Consider the following 13,939-nt stretch of genomic DNA (forward strand, 5'->3'; position numbering starts at 1 on the left):
TCCCGCGGATAACATGAGTTATAATTAGAACGTCAATTGGCGTGCCCTGCCGTTAAAATGTTAATCTGTATGGTCGTTGATATTTTTATTAGTACTACTACTTGTAAAGATCCGTCGAAACTTTCCTTTTGCTTCTTTCGATTACTAATTTAAGAATGTTATATTAAAAAAGTATGTTTACATTGCAAACCAAAAAATTGTAAAGATTACATAGAAGCCTAAACTATTTTTCATTTCCTCGCATATAGCTTTATACATGTAATAAAAATAATGCAGAACAGAAGCCAAATATTTGTTTTGATTTTAGTAAATTGATAATAATATATCAATAGTGTATACAGTACAATAATATATACAATAAATAATATACAATGTTATATTATAGTACCTATCTCCAAATTCTTTTAATTTACCAACTGTTTTATATTCTACTGATTCTTTTTTGTCGTAAACGCGTAAAATCCGTAGTCCATTCAGCAACCTGTGCACAATACAATGATGCAGGCGATACTCCCCAAACATATTACGTCGTTAAAGTATAGTTCGCTTTTTTCGAATTAATGTTGGTAGCAGGAACCATAAATTGACTTTGGTTGATTGCTGCAGTGCTACAATCGAGTTCAAATCAGTTTTAATCTTCCCTCGCGGAGATAAATTCTGTTGGGTAGCAATTCGTCAAGTGAAAAGAATCACACGCTTTTGTTGCAGAGTCGACACTCAATAACGTGAAACGTTGCAGCCAGGACAGGGGAGGTTGCGAACACATATGCGAGAACACTGAGACTGGCGTGAAGTGTACGTGCTTCGACGGATATCATGTCAACGGACATTCCTGCATAGGTAATGACTTTTAGATCGATTCAAATATACAATAATATAAGTACAACAGAACGGAGATGCTATAGAAGAGACCATTTATCGTCCATTTTTAATAATATTGTGTTGGCCACGGAACCTTTACATTTATCTTCTTACTCGATTTAGGGTAAGATTAATTTTCAAATAAAATAAAGGCACTGCGAGATTGCAGAATGTTTTCGAATGGAACAGATAACACTAAATTCAATTCAATGAAGTGGAAAAGATTTTCTGGCCAACCTAATATTATTATTAATCACTGGACTGAGGATCTTTATGAGAAAAAAAAATGTTCTAACTTACCTGAAAGGAATAGAAATTTTAATGAAAATGTATTCCTTCTAGTAAACGTAATAAATAAACAATAATTCAAGAATATGTTTAAATTCGTGTAACGTCATCACAGTTTTGTACTTTACCTACTTATTTTTGCCAGGAATGCATAAAATAAAATAAAATATAGTCAATAAAATTAGGTCAATCCTTTACGACTCGACTTGTGGATTTTAAGCGAAATGAACATTTTGTGCCTCGATAGCAAAAAGTAAGAGTTGCATAGCCATTTATTACAAGAACAGTGCAATCGTATTGTTCGCAGTCTATTTCTAACAATAATGTCCTCCCTCGAGTAACCAAACCCCGGTAAATGCAAATCAAATTTCGCGTTCGATCGACGTATCGAAACTCGCACTCTGAACTCGATACCAGACTTGGTATCTCACCGTTATGGAATTCATTATGGTCTAAGTTTTCGAAATTATAAGCGACCACAACACAATATGTATTATCACGTGTTACGAGTAGTAATCGAATCCCATGAAGCGAAGCTTTTGTATTGGAATTGGCTTAGCTTCATGAATACATATTGAATCTGTTCCCAACCCCGGGTCTTCTGTCACCGAGTGTCAAAACTTGCGCGACCGACGGCATATTTAATAAATATGAAATTAATATAAACAAATTGGATGGACGCGACTAGTGGATCCAAATGCTCGTGTGCTTCGACGTTTGGCGTACATTTTGGATCCTCTGTAAATACGACTGATTTGTGCTGCGAAAACATCAACGGTACAAGCAGAAATGTTAGTTTAATTCTATGGAAATTGTTAGGCAAGTACAATAACGTAATAAAGGTGTTTAAAACAGCGGCTAAATGGTGCCGAATGAATGGGGTTGTTATTCGAGAAGATTGGAAGTCAGCTGATGAGCGCGAACAACGGTTTAATATTATCATTGTTAACAACCAACCAGGAGCGTTCTTCGACGCTACACTTCGACTTTTGTGAAACTTTGCGAACCTACAGAGCGGAAAAAATTAAGGGAATTTCTTTGCAAGTTTAACGAGTAAAACCATCCTACAAAAATTGGCATTCCGAAGCTACTTCCGATACCATTAAATACGAAATTATAGTTTAAATAGCCAGAAAGTTGTATATAATATAATTTTCAAATTTCTTATTCATGATAGAAATTGCAAATTTTTATGCGAAATAAAATTTGTTTGTGTCTATCGCAACCCATAAAAGTTAGAAATTTCTTTCTTTTTTTAATAATTTTAGGAAGTTGAAAGTAATAACCAAGAAAAAAAAAAATAAAGTAAAATCTACGGTCTGCTCATGATATTTCCAAATCCATACGTGGGATATATCAATTTTAAGTTTACCATTTTCTGTAGAATTTAAAATGGTGATGGCCACTCTTCTGTTTTTACATTTTCTGATTTTCCAAAGTATAACCTTCTATAATTTTCTGAAGTATAAGTAACCTTTGACCATGATACGCGAGAAACCATACAAGTTTGTCATTCAAACCATATTTTCATCTATAATAGTTCCCGAGATAGCTTCGGGGACGGCAAGTTTCAGGCGGTGGTTTCGCCGCCTTAAACTTGAGTTTTTACGGGCAAAAAAGGTGGGAACACTTAGGGCTTCTCTTTAAACCTGTAAAATATCGAAATCAGAGGGAAGTAACCGCTTGCGAAGATGTTTAAAGCATTTCATGTAATATTAAATTGAAATACTTAAAACAACACGGTATCCATGGCAAGGTGAAAGCCACAAGATCGTACCAATAAAACAAATAATTCGATGGTATACACAGAATTTACATTAAATAAAATCATGTATACAAAAGAATTCGAATGTCTGGAATTAAATGATGTGCGAAAAGTTAAATTAAATTGAGGTATTTAAAATAGTACGTTATATTAATAGAATTAGCAAATAATTTGAAGACGTGCACAATATTTATGTTAAATAAAATCTATAAATGAAAATTCAAATAATCAGAATTGCATGATAGAGATTATTTCACCCAAAGAAGGTATTAAATCCTAACACAAGGTAACATACAACAAGAATAATAACTAATAACTATATTTTTGTTTGCAACATATAGGAGCTACATAGACATTAATTTCCTGTTTTAATAATTTTAACGAGTTGGAAATGATAGAATAGTATTTTTAAATCTCTAAAAGTTTCTCCTGTTTTGCATTCTGATCTATTTATTTTTATAATAAACGCACAGAATAGCTACTAAGAACGCACGAGTTCCAATATTTTCCAACGGAAGTTCGAACTAAACGAATTGTTTGTACCGTAACAAATCGTTGAACAATTTTTCAATTTTATCGCCATTTGCAACCTTTACAATTCCTCCTCGTTACAGACCCGCCACACAGCGTGTATTAATCAATTCGGTACAAAAGTAACAATTTCGATTTTTCCTGTTACCATTAACCGTTCGAACGCGTTTATAAGCGCTCGCAGGTAACGCGTACTCGCTGGAACCGATTTTTCGAGCCGGTCGCACACAGAACAATGCCATCGGCGTTCTTTTATGCCATTGTTACCTTTTTCACGTTGCCACCATTATTTGACTGTAAATCTGTAGCAAAGCATTCGCGACCGGCTGCCCGTTGAGCATTTTAGTCGCAAGCCCGTTTGTATTAAACGTCGCCGACGCAGTTTCCCGGAAAGACTCGAGGTGTTTCATACGTTGCGTAACGCGAAAATCGCCCGTTATGGAGAATCGGGGAACGAGTTTTCGTTTCTTTACCGTTCCGTGATGTGCAATGTTTGCAGTAAATCGTCGGATTTGTAGAACGTTGGCGATCTGAAATTGAGATACCGCGGGGTTTATGCTTATCCCGTGAGCGGATAAAGGTCGCGCGCGCCAGGCAGGCTTACAATTTTCTGACCTGGGAATGTATGTTTCGTACGGATTTGCGCCCGTATTTCTTCCCCACACGACTTCGTTGAAATCTGAATAGCATGAGATCTAAAATCGGAGGAAACGAGCGCGCGCGCGGGCGCCCACGAGAGAGGTTCAACCCCGTAAGAAAAACGAGCGCGGCTCCCGAACGGAGATTTCGAGAGTCGTAATATTTTTCATCTCGCATGAATTCCGCTCGAGTGTACCGAGTGTTATGTAAGACGAGAGTACGTGTTTCACACGTGGCGGAAACCATTTAAATCTGTTTAAGGTAATTTACGACGCGCTCCCTCCGCGACGCTGTTGCGCGTTTCGGGTTTCGTTATCGCGATTTTTCTTCAATGTCGGCCGACTGACTGGCAGTTAGCATAACCCCTGGCAGAAAGTATTTGATCACATTTAAAAGTCACATTATTCTCTTCAGATTATATATGTAATTTAATTGTTTAATGTTGCTTCAACACCAAAGGTCATTAGCAATACGGTACATTTTCTTACAATATATTATACATATTTGTATCCTTGATATACTTGATAAGACCGGCGATATACTCCTTAGAACTTAACAGAATGGGTAAGGATCTAAGCAACTTAGCATTTTTCCTTTCATTCTCATATTTTTTGCATTCTATTATTAGGTGGTTCATGTTAATTGGTACTTTACATATATCGCAGATCGTATTTTCTTTCTTATTTAACAAAAATTAATGGGTTATTTCTGAGTGCCCAATTCTGATTCTAGAAATTGAAGTTTGAATTTGACGATCTACTGGACTTGGAAATTTGTGCCACTCAAAATCCGCTCCTTCATTATGATATTTTTGTACATAATTCCTTTTAATTTTGTCAAATACCTGTTTCGAAACGAATGAATTGAGATTTTTCTACATGTTAGCAGAATTAGTTTATGCTCACTATCATTTAGCCGCTTCGTTGGCGCGCATAAGCATAATTTCTGACGGTATGTGTAGCTGTGGTCAAAGTGACGAAACTTTAAACCACGTCATATGGCAGTGCGAAAAATATGACGTCCAAAGGCTCAAACTTTTGGAATCTTTAGGTAAAATGGGCTACCGATTACCCCTAAACATTGACATGTTCATAGCGGAACGTAATATTAAGGCTTGCAGTTATATTCAGTTGTATTTCAGAGATTGTAAATTATCTATTTAAATCGTAATTCCATCTTGTAATATTGTAATACCAACCTGTTAAATTGTAATACCACATTGTAAAGTGAAATGGACCCATTTAAGGGTCTAAAGAGCTTCAATAAAATAATAATAATTAGTTTATGCTGTATGAAATTTTTGGAAAAATTGCTATTGGTTGGAATTGCGAAGAGAACAGTGAAAGTCAATTTTTCAACTTTTTTATCTTAGAATGTATTAAGAATTATAACCAAAGTGTAATGTCAATCTGTGTTAATTATTACGGAAATGGAATATTTGTAATTTTATTTTGGTTTCAACGCAGAATGAAAAGGGTGAAGTGTTTTTTCGTTTATTTAAGAAAAACTTTATGTGTCCAGGGAAACTCTCTCTACATCTGAGCTGGCAACGTTGGCTGACGCAGTATGTAGATGGAAGCTTACGTTTAGCCCGCGCCGTATGCCTAAATCACATTCCGCTTCGGGATCGATTAGTCAACTTAACAGCTGGTAACGTGTCATTCGAAATGTCCGTGGCACAGGTAGACGCGTGGTAGGTAGAGTGTAGGTGTCGTTTAGCATTGTATGCTAATCGGCATCGGCGTCTCCGTGAAAACGACCGCAATGCGAGCTGCTGTCGAAGTGTGTTTCAAGTGCAACCGCCGCGCCACGCCGCCGTCGCCCTCGGCCAGAGAACAAGCTTTCTCGACTCCGTATCGGAATCTATGTCGCGACACTAATCTGCAACCCATAATTTATATTCCCCCCGTGGTTTCGCCAATTGTTACCTAGCAAAAGTAGCGACCGATCGGTGACGTAAATATTATCACGTAATTGTCGTGTGTTTTCGTAACGAGCGCCGCAGATTCGGTACTGTCAGCTATGCATTTCTAACGAAAATTGGGTAGGCGAAATTTGAAACTGTAGGAAAAGGGTGTAGCCGGATAAGGAAGTCAAAAGTGCCCCCAAACCAAATTGAATTTGCAATAGGCCGTTCGTTGGCTTATCCAAAAAAAAATTACTTTGTACCAATTTTCAACCTTATATGTCGACATGGGGGATAGTAATAGGGTCACAAAGAAAATCAGGTTTCTTCGTTATTTCTCTGATCCTCTTCAATTGAACATTCTGAAAAAATCAGGCATATTTTAGCTATCAGAATGCACTTCCATAAATTTAGATGAAAGAGGGTAAGAGAAATTACTAGTTAGAAAAGAAGAAGTTAGAGAAGAAGAATTACTTAGCAAAGAATTTCGATTTCGGCTTCATTTTTTAGGTATTATCAGTTAAAAATCCGCCTAAAATGCGGCAACCCGACCAACAGAAGTGAACGTTCGCAATTTATTTATTCTCCATTTTTGTCTTATATTGTCTTGGACAACCACTCCTTAAATTTTCTCCCACCTGTAGTCGAACACCCTGTATTTGATAATAGTACAGAGGAGAAAATCGTGGCCTGTAATGATTCTACCGTTTTATATAGAGTGCTCCGGTTTTGATGGTATAACCGCGGAGGGGGTGATTCGACGTGAGAAGATAAGTCGAAAATATGAAATGAATTTTTTTCATTTGACACCTTGTATTCGAGAAAATCGAGTTTGAAATCCGGCGAACACGCGGGCTATTGAATAGGAGTCGTCTGACATGTCTGATCATGACCTACTGATTCTACTTCTTACAAATGCTGGGCACGCAAACTCGACGGATCTTCAAAGTCCATTTTCTCGAAAACAAAGTCTCAAGCGAAAAAAATTTAGAATCACCCCCTTTACGGTTCTACCATCAGTACTGGAACACCCTGTATTTTTCCCAAGCAGTTTTGTTATAAATTCTTAAACAAATCAATCGGTCTAGCAATCATTATAGAGTTTCTTCATTAATTCAAAAACAGACTTGCTCTGTAACTATCGATTCTCAAAGAAGTCGTTTAACTAGACATTGCGTGAAAAATAAAAATAGTAGACAATTGAATTTAGTCGCAAAAAGAGTAATGCGTGGTTTTTTAAATTTTTATAGTTGAAAAATGTTCCGATGTGTTTTCGACACATTATTTTAGCACTTTCGTAAAGGTTGTTTACCTGACACGAATTTGCTGTGCATTATCGGATTCGGTAGGTACTCTCGAAGAAGAAATTATCCATGAAAAGTGTCGGTACGGATTTAAATTTGAACTGGTTGCGAAAATATCTGTCGACACCATGTGCACGCTGTCTTGCGGCCATCGCTCGCCTGTCCTGACACGTCATTGCTATAGCTAACTTGTAATCGACATTGATAGGTACTTTCCACTTATATAGAATCGCGATAACATAAATAGGGAAATACCTGCTCCTATTTGTATGATAAACCATTTCAGAGTACTCTATTTGCATCGTGGAAACCTGTCAACAATAAAAACCTATTTTTAATATACACATAATTGACAATATCGATCAATATTATTTCTCATTTTAATAAACGCTTTAATTATTCTTTCAACAATCGTATTTACGATTAAATATAAGTATAATTTTTATAAGTTGGGCTACTACAATTTAACCAACTACTTTTGTTGCAATGTATGCAAAGCAAAAAAAAGTGAAAATGCAGAATTCTTAAATAGAATTGTTTCTATTCGAAATTCCATTAAATCCTTACTTTTCCTTTTTATTATTTACCATTTACGAAATTGATGTAGCTGTATTGTTTGTGTAAGTTTCACCTAGTATAAACACAAACTATGAAACACAGAAACTCAGATAGAATAATAGAAGAATACGAAGTTATAATTTCTCTTTTAGTGCAATGATTTTTAATTTCCAAATTAAAGTTTTAATATATTTATACCTTCTGTTTTTTTTTGACAATATTGTTATTATTTTTGCAGATATCGACGAATGTGTGGAAGGGACAGCTGGTTGCGCAGAAATTTGCCACAACGAGCCTGGGACTTTTCGTTGTGAATGTAATTCTGGTTTCCAATTGGGAGCTGATAACAGATCATGTCATGGTGAGCAAAAAATAAAATAAACCTAGTATCAATATTGTAAATGCAATACCAGCTCAATTATTTAGTACGCAATGTAAAATCATTCGTTACACGGTTGATCTGTACGAATTTAGGGTATATTCTTCTTTCGAAGTTTCAAAGAAGCAACAAGACTTTTTATATTCGGATCGTCCCTCAGTCAATTTTCTTTTATTAGTACGATGTTCTCTGCTTCAAGGAACAAACATTCATGTATTTTATTCGAGTACTCCGAAGCATCATCTTTGTCAGAAGTTTTTACCTTCTTCAAAACAAAGATAGATCATGCTCCATTTACGATTGTCTGGAATCAAGCGAATTCTTTTTATTGTAGAAAGAAATATTTGAGCTCAACTTCGATCCAAAATATTCTACATAAAAATCTTTTAAAATCACCTACTAGGGTAAGGTACCCAATTACTGTGCCTATATTAATTATACTTATTTTTGGAGCATAATGAATGTTAAAAAAGAGATATGTAACGTGTATATATCAACGATTTTCATGTACAAAATTTAACATTTCTCTGATCTCTTTTAACATCTCTCATCTATAGGGTCCTATACCCTATCTATTATAAATATTTTTGCTGTATCTATGCTTCTTAATTTCACAAATTGACAAGTAAGAAAATTGAAATGGAATGCATAAATAAATACATAAATAATATTTGTTGAATTAAAAAAATGGTTGAATGAAAAAGATAAATAATGTTTGTTGAATTCATACCAACGTTAAGTGCATACCTGCACTTGATTGTACGTTCATTGTGTAAATTGAACTCTTCCAACTTTCGTTGAATAATTTCTGGCAGTTCGGACAAACGGATCACCCGGTACATACTGTCTCTAATTGATCGTTAACTCGGAACGCGTTAATCAGATTTTAAGACATTTCTGTGCTAGAGCGTCGGCAAATTAACTTCTTTACGGGCGACTGGCCAAACCGGAACAGGTCTCTAGCAACATCTGCGATTTAACGCAACCGAAGCAAGAGTTGCAAATAATCCACGGTTACCGAATTGCCTGATGTGGTCTGCGAATCTGGTCGTGTCCATGGTACGGTGCGGTTAACTTAAAGTAAATAGCTGAAATTCTATTGCATAAAAACATTTGGACTGCAGCAATTTAACAAATACACATGAACCTCTCCAATTTGGAATATTTATACGGAATTAAAGTAAGTAAACTACCTATAACGTTTCTGCTTTGGACACTATCATAACCGGTTGAATATTTATTTAGTAATTGGAACTATTCAAAAAAGATTGTTAGCTTCTGTTTCGACAGTCAATTTCGTTCGGATTGGAAACAGCTTTGCAAAATAATCGTTAATAGCGCGACGATTGTTTGTTGAAGTTTACGGATACGTTTCAATAAACTTTCGGATATAAACCACGAGAAGAGAACAAACAATTTTATCACTATGTGTTATACAAATACATAAACAATTTGCTTAAAGTACAGTTGTAGTTTCTTTCTTTTTGTAAATTTATAAGCAAAGCATAATTGATTGAACGGAAACGAAAATAGTGCAATTAGTTTTCAGGAACGTATGAGAAAAGTTTAGTCATAGAAGAATTTTGTTCTTTATCTGTTAAGAGAACTGTGAAATACCGCTTCGGCGAGAATGCTGCTACAATGAGATAGTCTGATTCCTTCAAGATTCGAATTAGCGAGAGTGCACCTTATTGTAGGATGGATGCTTATTGATTTCATGGAAACGCCGATTGTACCGAACAGTTGAATCAATGCTTGATTAATGGAACGTGCATTTCAGAGATGTAGGAAGAGGCGGGCATTTCATTTGAACGGATCACATTATTCTTTAATTGAAAATAACAAGGTTTTCTTATACTTTTCAATTGTTTTGTAGCGCTGTGCTCTTACATTAAATACATGTCTCTAAATAGATAATTTCTCGAAATTTCTACTATACAATTCTATAATTAACGTTTCGGAGCACCTGATTCTCGCCATATTTTGCTCTAACAAGTTAGAGCATTTTATTTATAGCGTAACGCGATTGTTAGAGGCCCGGTGCCGCAAGTAATTTGATAAAGTTCAATGAGGTTTTCATATTATTTCGAACGGCGATGGAACCTTTAATGGAGTAAACAAACTTCTGTTTGATTCCAATTTGGATCCATTATAACCAGACCAAGGCTGTTTGCGCATTTATAGATTCTAGCAACCTCAGAAAGGGAGCGCAAAATTTGTTAAAATTTAATGCTATTTTAAAGTATTCTTATTCCGTTGAAACTATTAATACAGGAAATGACAGTATCATATAAAAATAACAATAATAAAATAATTGTACCAAATGTCTAGTTTAAAAGACATGCTACACATTCATGACCACATGCACACTTCATAGAAGCACGAATAACATTTCAGTAATCAGATAATCAATATGTACACATACAAAACCATTATTAATACGCGAGTCTAGCATTCGAAATGCCTATTATAACTTTGATTATAACTACTGTGATTATTGTAATTATATCTATGTTACGCATGCCACAAGCACATCTATTCATAAATGCCTCGAGGGGGCTAATTTACTAATTAACACAAGTGAATCGCGAGTAAACGATCGATTCGGTAATCCTATTATAAGGTTAGGCACGATAGGTGAACTTACGGGAAAACAATTAATCAATATGCAGGACGTTATTGCAGCTTTTGCCTAAAAAATTAATGCAGTTTGTTGCTTGCGATTGGAAGAAAATAAGTTCAGAATGTAGGACCTCGGAAGCAGCGGCAAGAATGCTAAGAATAATAATTTTTCCTTACGACTATGACGTTAACGATATTAAATATAAAACTAGAATTTATATAACATTGAATCAAAATTGAATTTATATAACATTGAAACTGTTTATTAAATTACATTTATTTTGGTTCATAACATAGTCACATTTATACTAATGAAAGACCTGTTTCATTTTTTATTTTAAATTAACAAAACAACTGCAATCATGACAGCCAATAAGACACCCTTTCTTAAAAAAGGCTTCAAGGAAGTGCAGCTCATATAATTGTATATATTTTGGCTTGAAAAAAAAATATTATACACTTGGATTAATACGGTCCACAATACGGGTCTACCCAGGGACATATATCGGCAAGAAAATGTCAGCTGGAAGAAACTAGAAGATAGAAAGCCATCTAATTTAGAACTGCTTTATTTTTAAATTAAACATTAAATAAAACATAGTCAAATAATATTAATTAAATCACATTAATCACATTAATCACATTAATTAAAGACTGTCCAGTGAGCAGAGAAAGAATGTTGTTTAGGAACTGAAACGTTGTTTCGTTTTACGTCGTATATAAACGGCTCGAGGTGAAAATTAGTATCGAACAATAGGTATCCTCAACAGTTCAATTTAACGCGTGTACGCGCGATCAATTCTCGATGGTATTCGAACAGTTTAACGAAGAATGAATCCAACGATTCGCGAGCTTCCCTCGTTCAATTTCGAAAGCAATTTACAAGGTTACTTGGTTGTTTCCGTTCAGACGTTAACGAGTGCCTCGTAAATAATGGGCACGGCCCGTGCCAAGGCACTTGTATCAATCTTGAAGGGAGCTACGAGTGTAGCTGCTCCGACATTCCTGGTCACAAATTGGCGGCGGATAATCACACCTGCGAGGATATTGACGAATGTGCTGCGAACAATGGTGGATGTTCTCACGTATGCTTGAACACACCTGGAAGCGTGTTCTGCCTCTGTCCTGACGGTTTCTACCTGAAAGACGACTGGAAAACTTGCCATGGTAAGAACAAGCGCTGCTGAAGTGTACTTACGGGGGTCTTCTACTGGGACAGGTCTCTTTTTTTCACAGTTTTTGGATACATTCAGTAATTTTAGCAATTTTATTGTTAAAAATTATTTATCCGAATTTTATTTCATTTCTTTATTTTCTATTTTCTTGTATTTTGCTATTTTACTGTTTACCGTCTAGTTCCGGCTATGATCACATTCATATTGAGTAAGAATAACTTTGGTTTTTTTGGTTTGGACAATCGGTTCGACGAGGATCGAGTCTGCAATATACTTTTTTTAATAAAAGTTTTTCGTTTGCTGTACTGCAGCCAATTTTAATTAAAAAACCAGTGAAATGGTAAAATGCAAGGAAATAAAAGATCAAATAAATAAAACAAAAATTCGAAAAATTAAATAAAATTCCGAAATATAATTTTACTCTTACCGTTGCTAGGTGTGTGTAAACTTCTTTATCTGGTATCTTCTCGCCCGTAATTGCACATGAAATTAAGAGGAAACATTACAGCTCTTGAAGCAATCAAGGGTGCGAGAAACTTATTTCTGTAACTATGATAACTTAAGTTTAGGAATGAAATTACGAAAATTCATTTTGCCAGATGATATCTTTGCCTATGATGAGATGAAGTGATTCAAGACTGGAGTGTTTTACGAAATATTTCGTATCTTACGTTGTCATTACATAAATGTAGAAAATGAGAATGGATATGGTTATCTTGGTATACTTAATAATATCTTTTAACTAGATGCATATATCAGGTTGCTTTTTCTCCACTGTGTGCAGAAAATGTTCCTTGGAAAGCTTCCAGGTGACTGAGAATGTTAAAATCCCATTTCATTCTTTAATCTGGAGTTACAATAATTAAAAACATTAGTTTCCCTTCCTTTCACATCCTGGAAGCGAATTAAGTTTCAGACATATAATCTAGGTCAGTATCACATTTTCCAAAATTTCTTGTCGTACTCATTAACATCACTTTATAATGTCTTTTACTTGCATGCTTACATCGCGTGTTTCATTTTAGAGGACTAAAGGTAAGATTAAATACGCACAATATTGTAAACTGCAAATATTTTGCATGAGAAATATAGTTCATTGCAAGCTGAATGAGTTTGGAGCATTACGATAATTTTCTATCAAGTGAGAAGTGATTTTTGAATACCGAAAATAAAATAAATTGCAGTTTTATTGATTGGAACGTAGCAATAATTTCCTATCAAATGAAAAGTGGTTTCTGAATATCGAAAATGAAATAAATTGCGGGCATTTTATGCACTTTTCAACGGTGCTCGATGTAAAGTTGAATAACAGTTGTCGCACAAACTGTTTACACTTCCAGACACCATTAACCGGTTCTTCCGATCTGTTTTCTCGCTAGACGTGAATGAGTGCGAAAACGCGTCTAAGGTTTGCACGAATAACACCGAGTGCGAAAATACCATCGGCTCGTATAAATGCGTCAGCAAGCCTCAGAGGTTGACGAAAGTCCTCCAAGACGAAGACTATGACGCTGAAGACGACGACGAAGATGACTACGACGAGGAAGGCGTCACCGAAATTCCAGAATTCGGGAAATGCGAGGAGGGCTACAAGAAGGATAAAAATGGCGACTGCATTGGTATGAAAATGCGTTGCCTTATTATTTCGTCGTACACGTGGTGCATTCAAAAAGTTCCTGGACCAAAGCAAAATAAAATCAAATCTCGTATAATACATCAATTTTTATTATTTAGTGTTCAACACGTCCATCCTGTTACTGTTTTTTAATTATAAAACTACTTCTCCAAACAATAAACACATGACTAAGTAAACACAGCATTACTCGACCTTTTTACTAAGAGTAAAACAAGTGAGAATATGATTGATGCGAAAAATATTCCAGTAACGCAGTGGAGTTAATAGGGGATGTA

General features: G+C 35.3%; 1 protein-coding gene across 1 annotated transcript in view; it reads left to right on the top strand.

Annotated features, from left to right (window-relative positions):
- LOC143352209 (uncharacterized) overlaps nucleotides 1–13,939 on the top strand; it is a 129,568-nt gene that overhangs the window by 42,387 nt on the left and 73,242 nt on the right. The window contains exons 5-8 of the mRNA XM_076784536.1: nucleotides 709–840; nucleotides 8,091–8,213; nucleotides 11,763–12,020; nucleotides 13,408–13,647. Of these exons, the coding sequence (XP_076640651.1) occupies nucleotides 709–840; nucleotides 8,091–8,213; nucleotides 11,763–12,020; nucleotides 13,408–13,647 (753 nt within the window). The remainder of the gene's footprint in view (nucleotides 1–708; nucleotides 841–8,090; nucleotides 8,214–11,762; nucleotides 12,021–13,407; nucleotides 13,648–13,939) is intronic.

This window comes from Halictus rubicundus, chromosome 3 (genome assembly GCF_050948215.1).
Source record: "Halictus rubicundus isolate RS-2024b chromosome 3, iyHalRubi1_principal, whole genome shotgun sequence".
Taxonomy (NCBI): domain Eukaryota; kingdom Metazoa; phylum Arthropoda; class Insecta; order Hymenoptera; family Halictidae; genus Halictus; species Halictus rubicundus.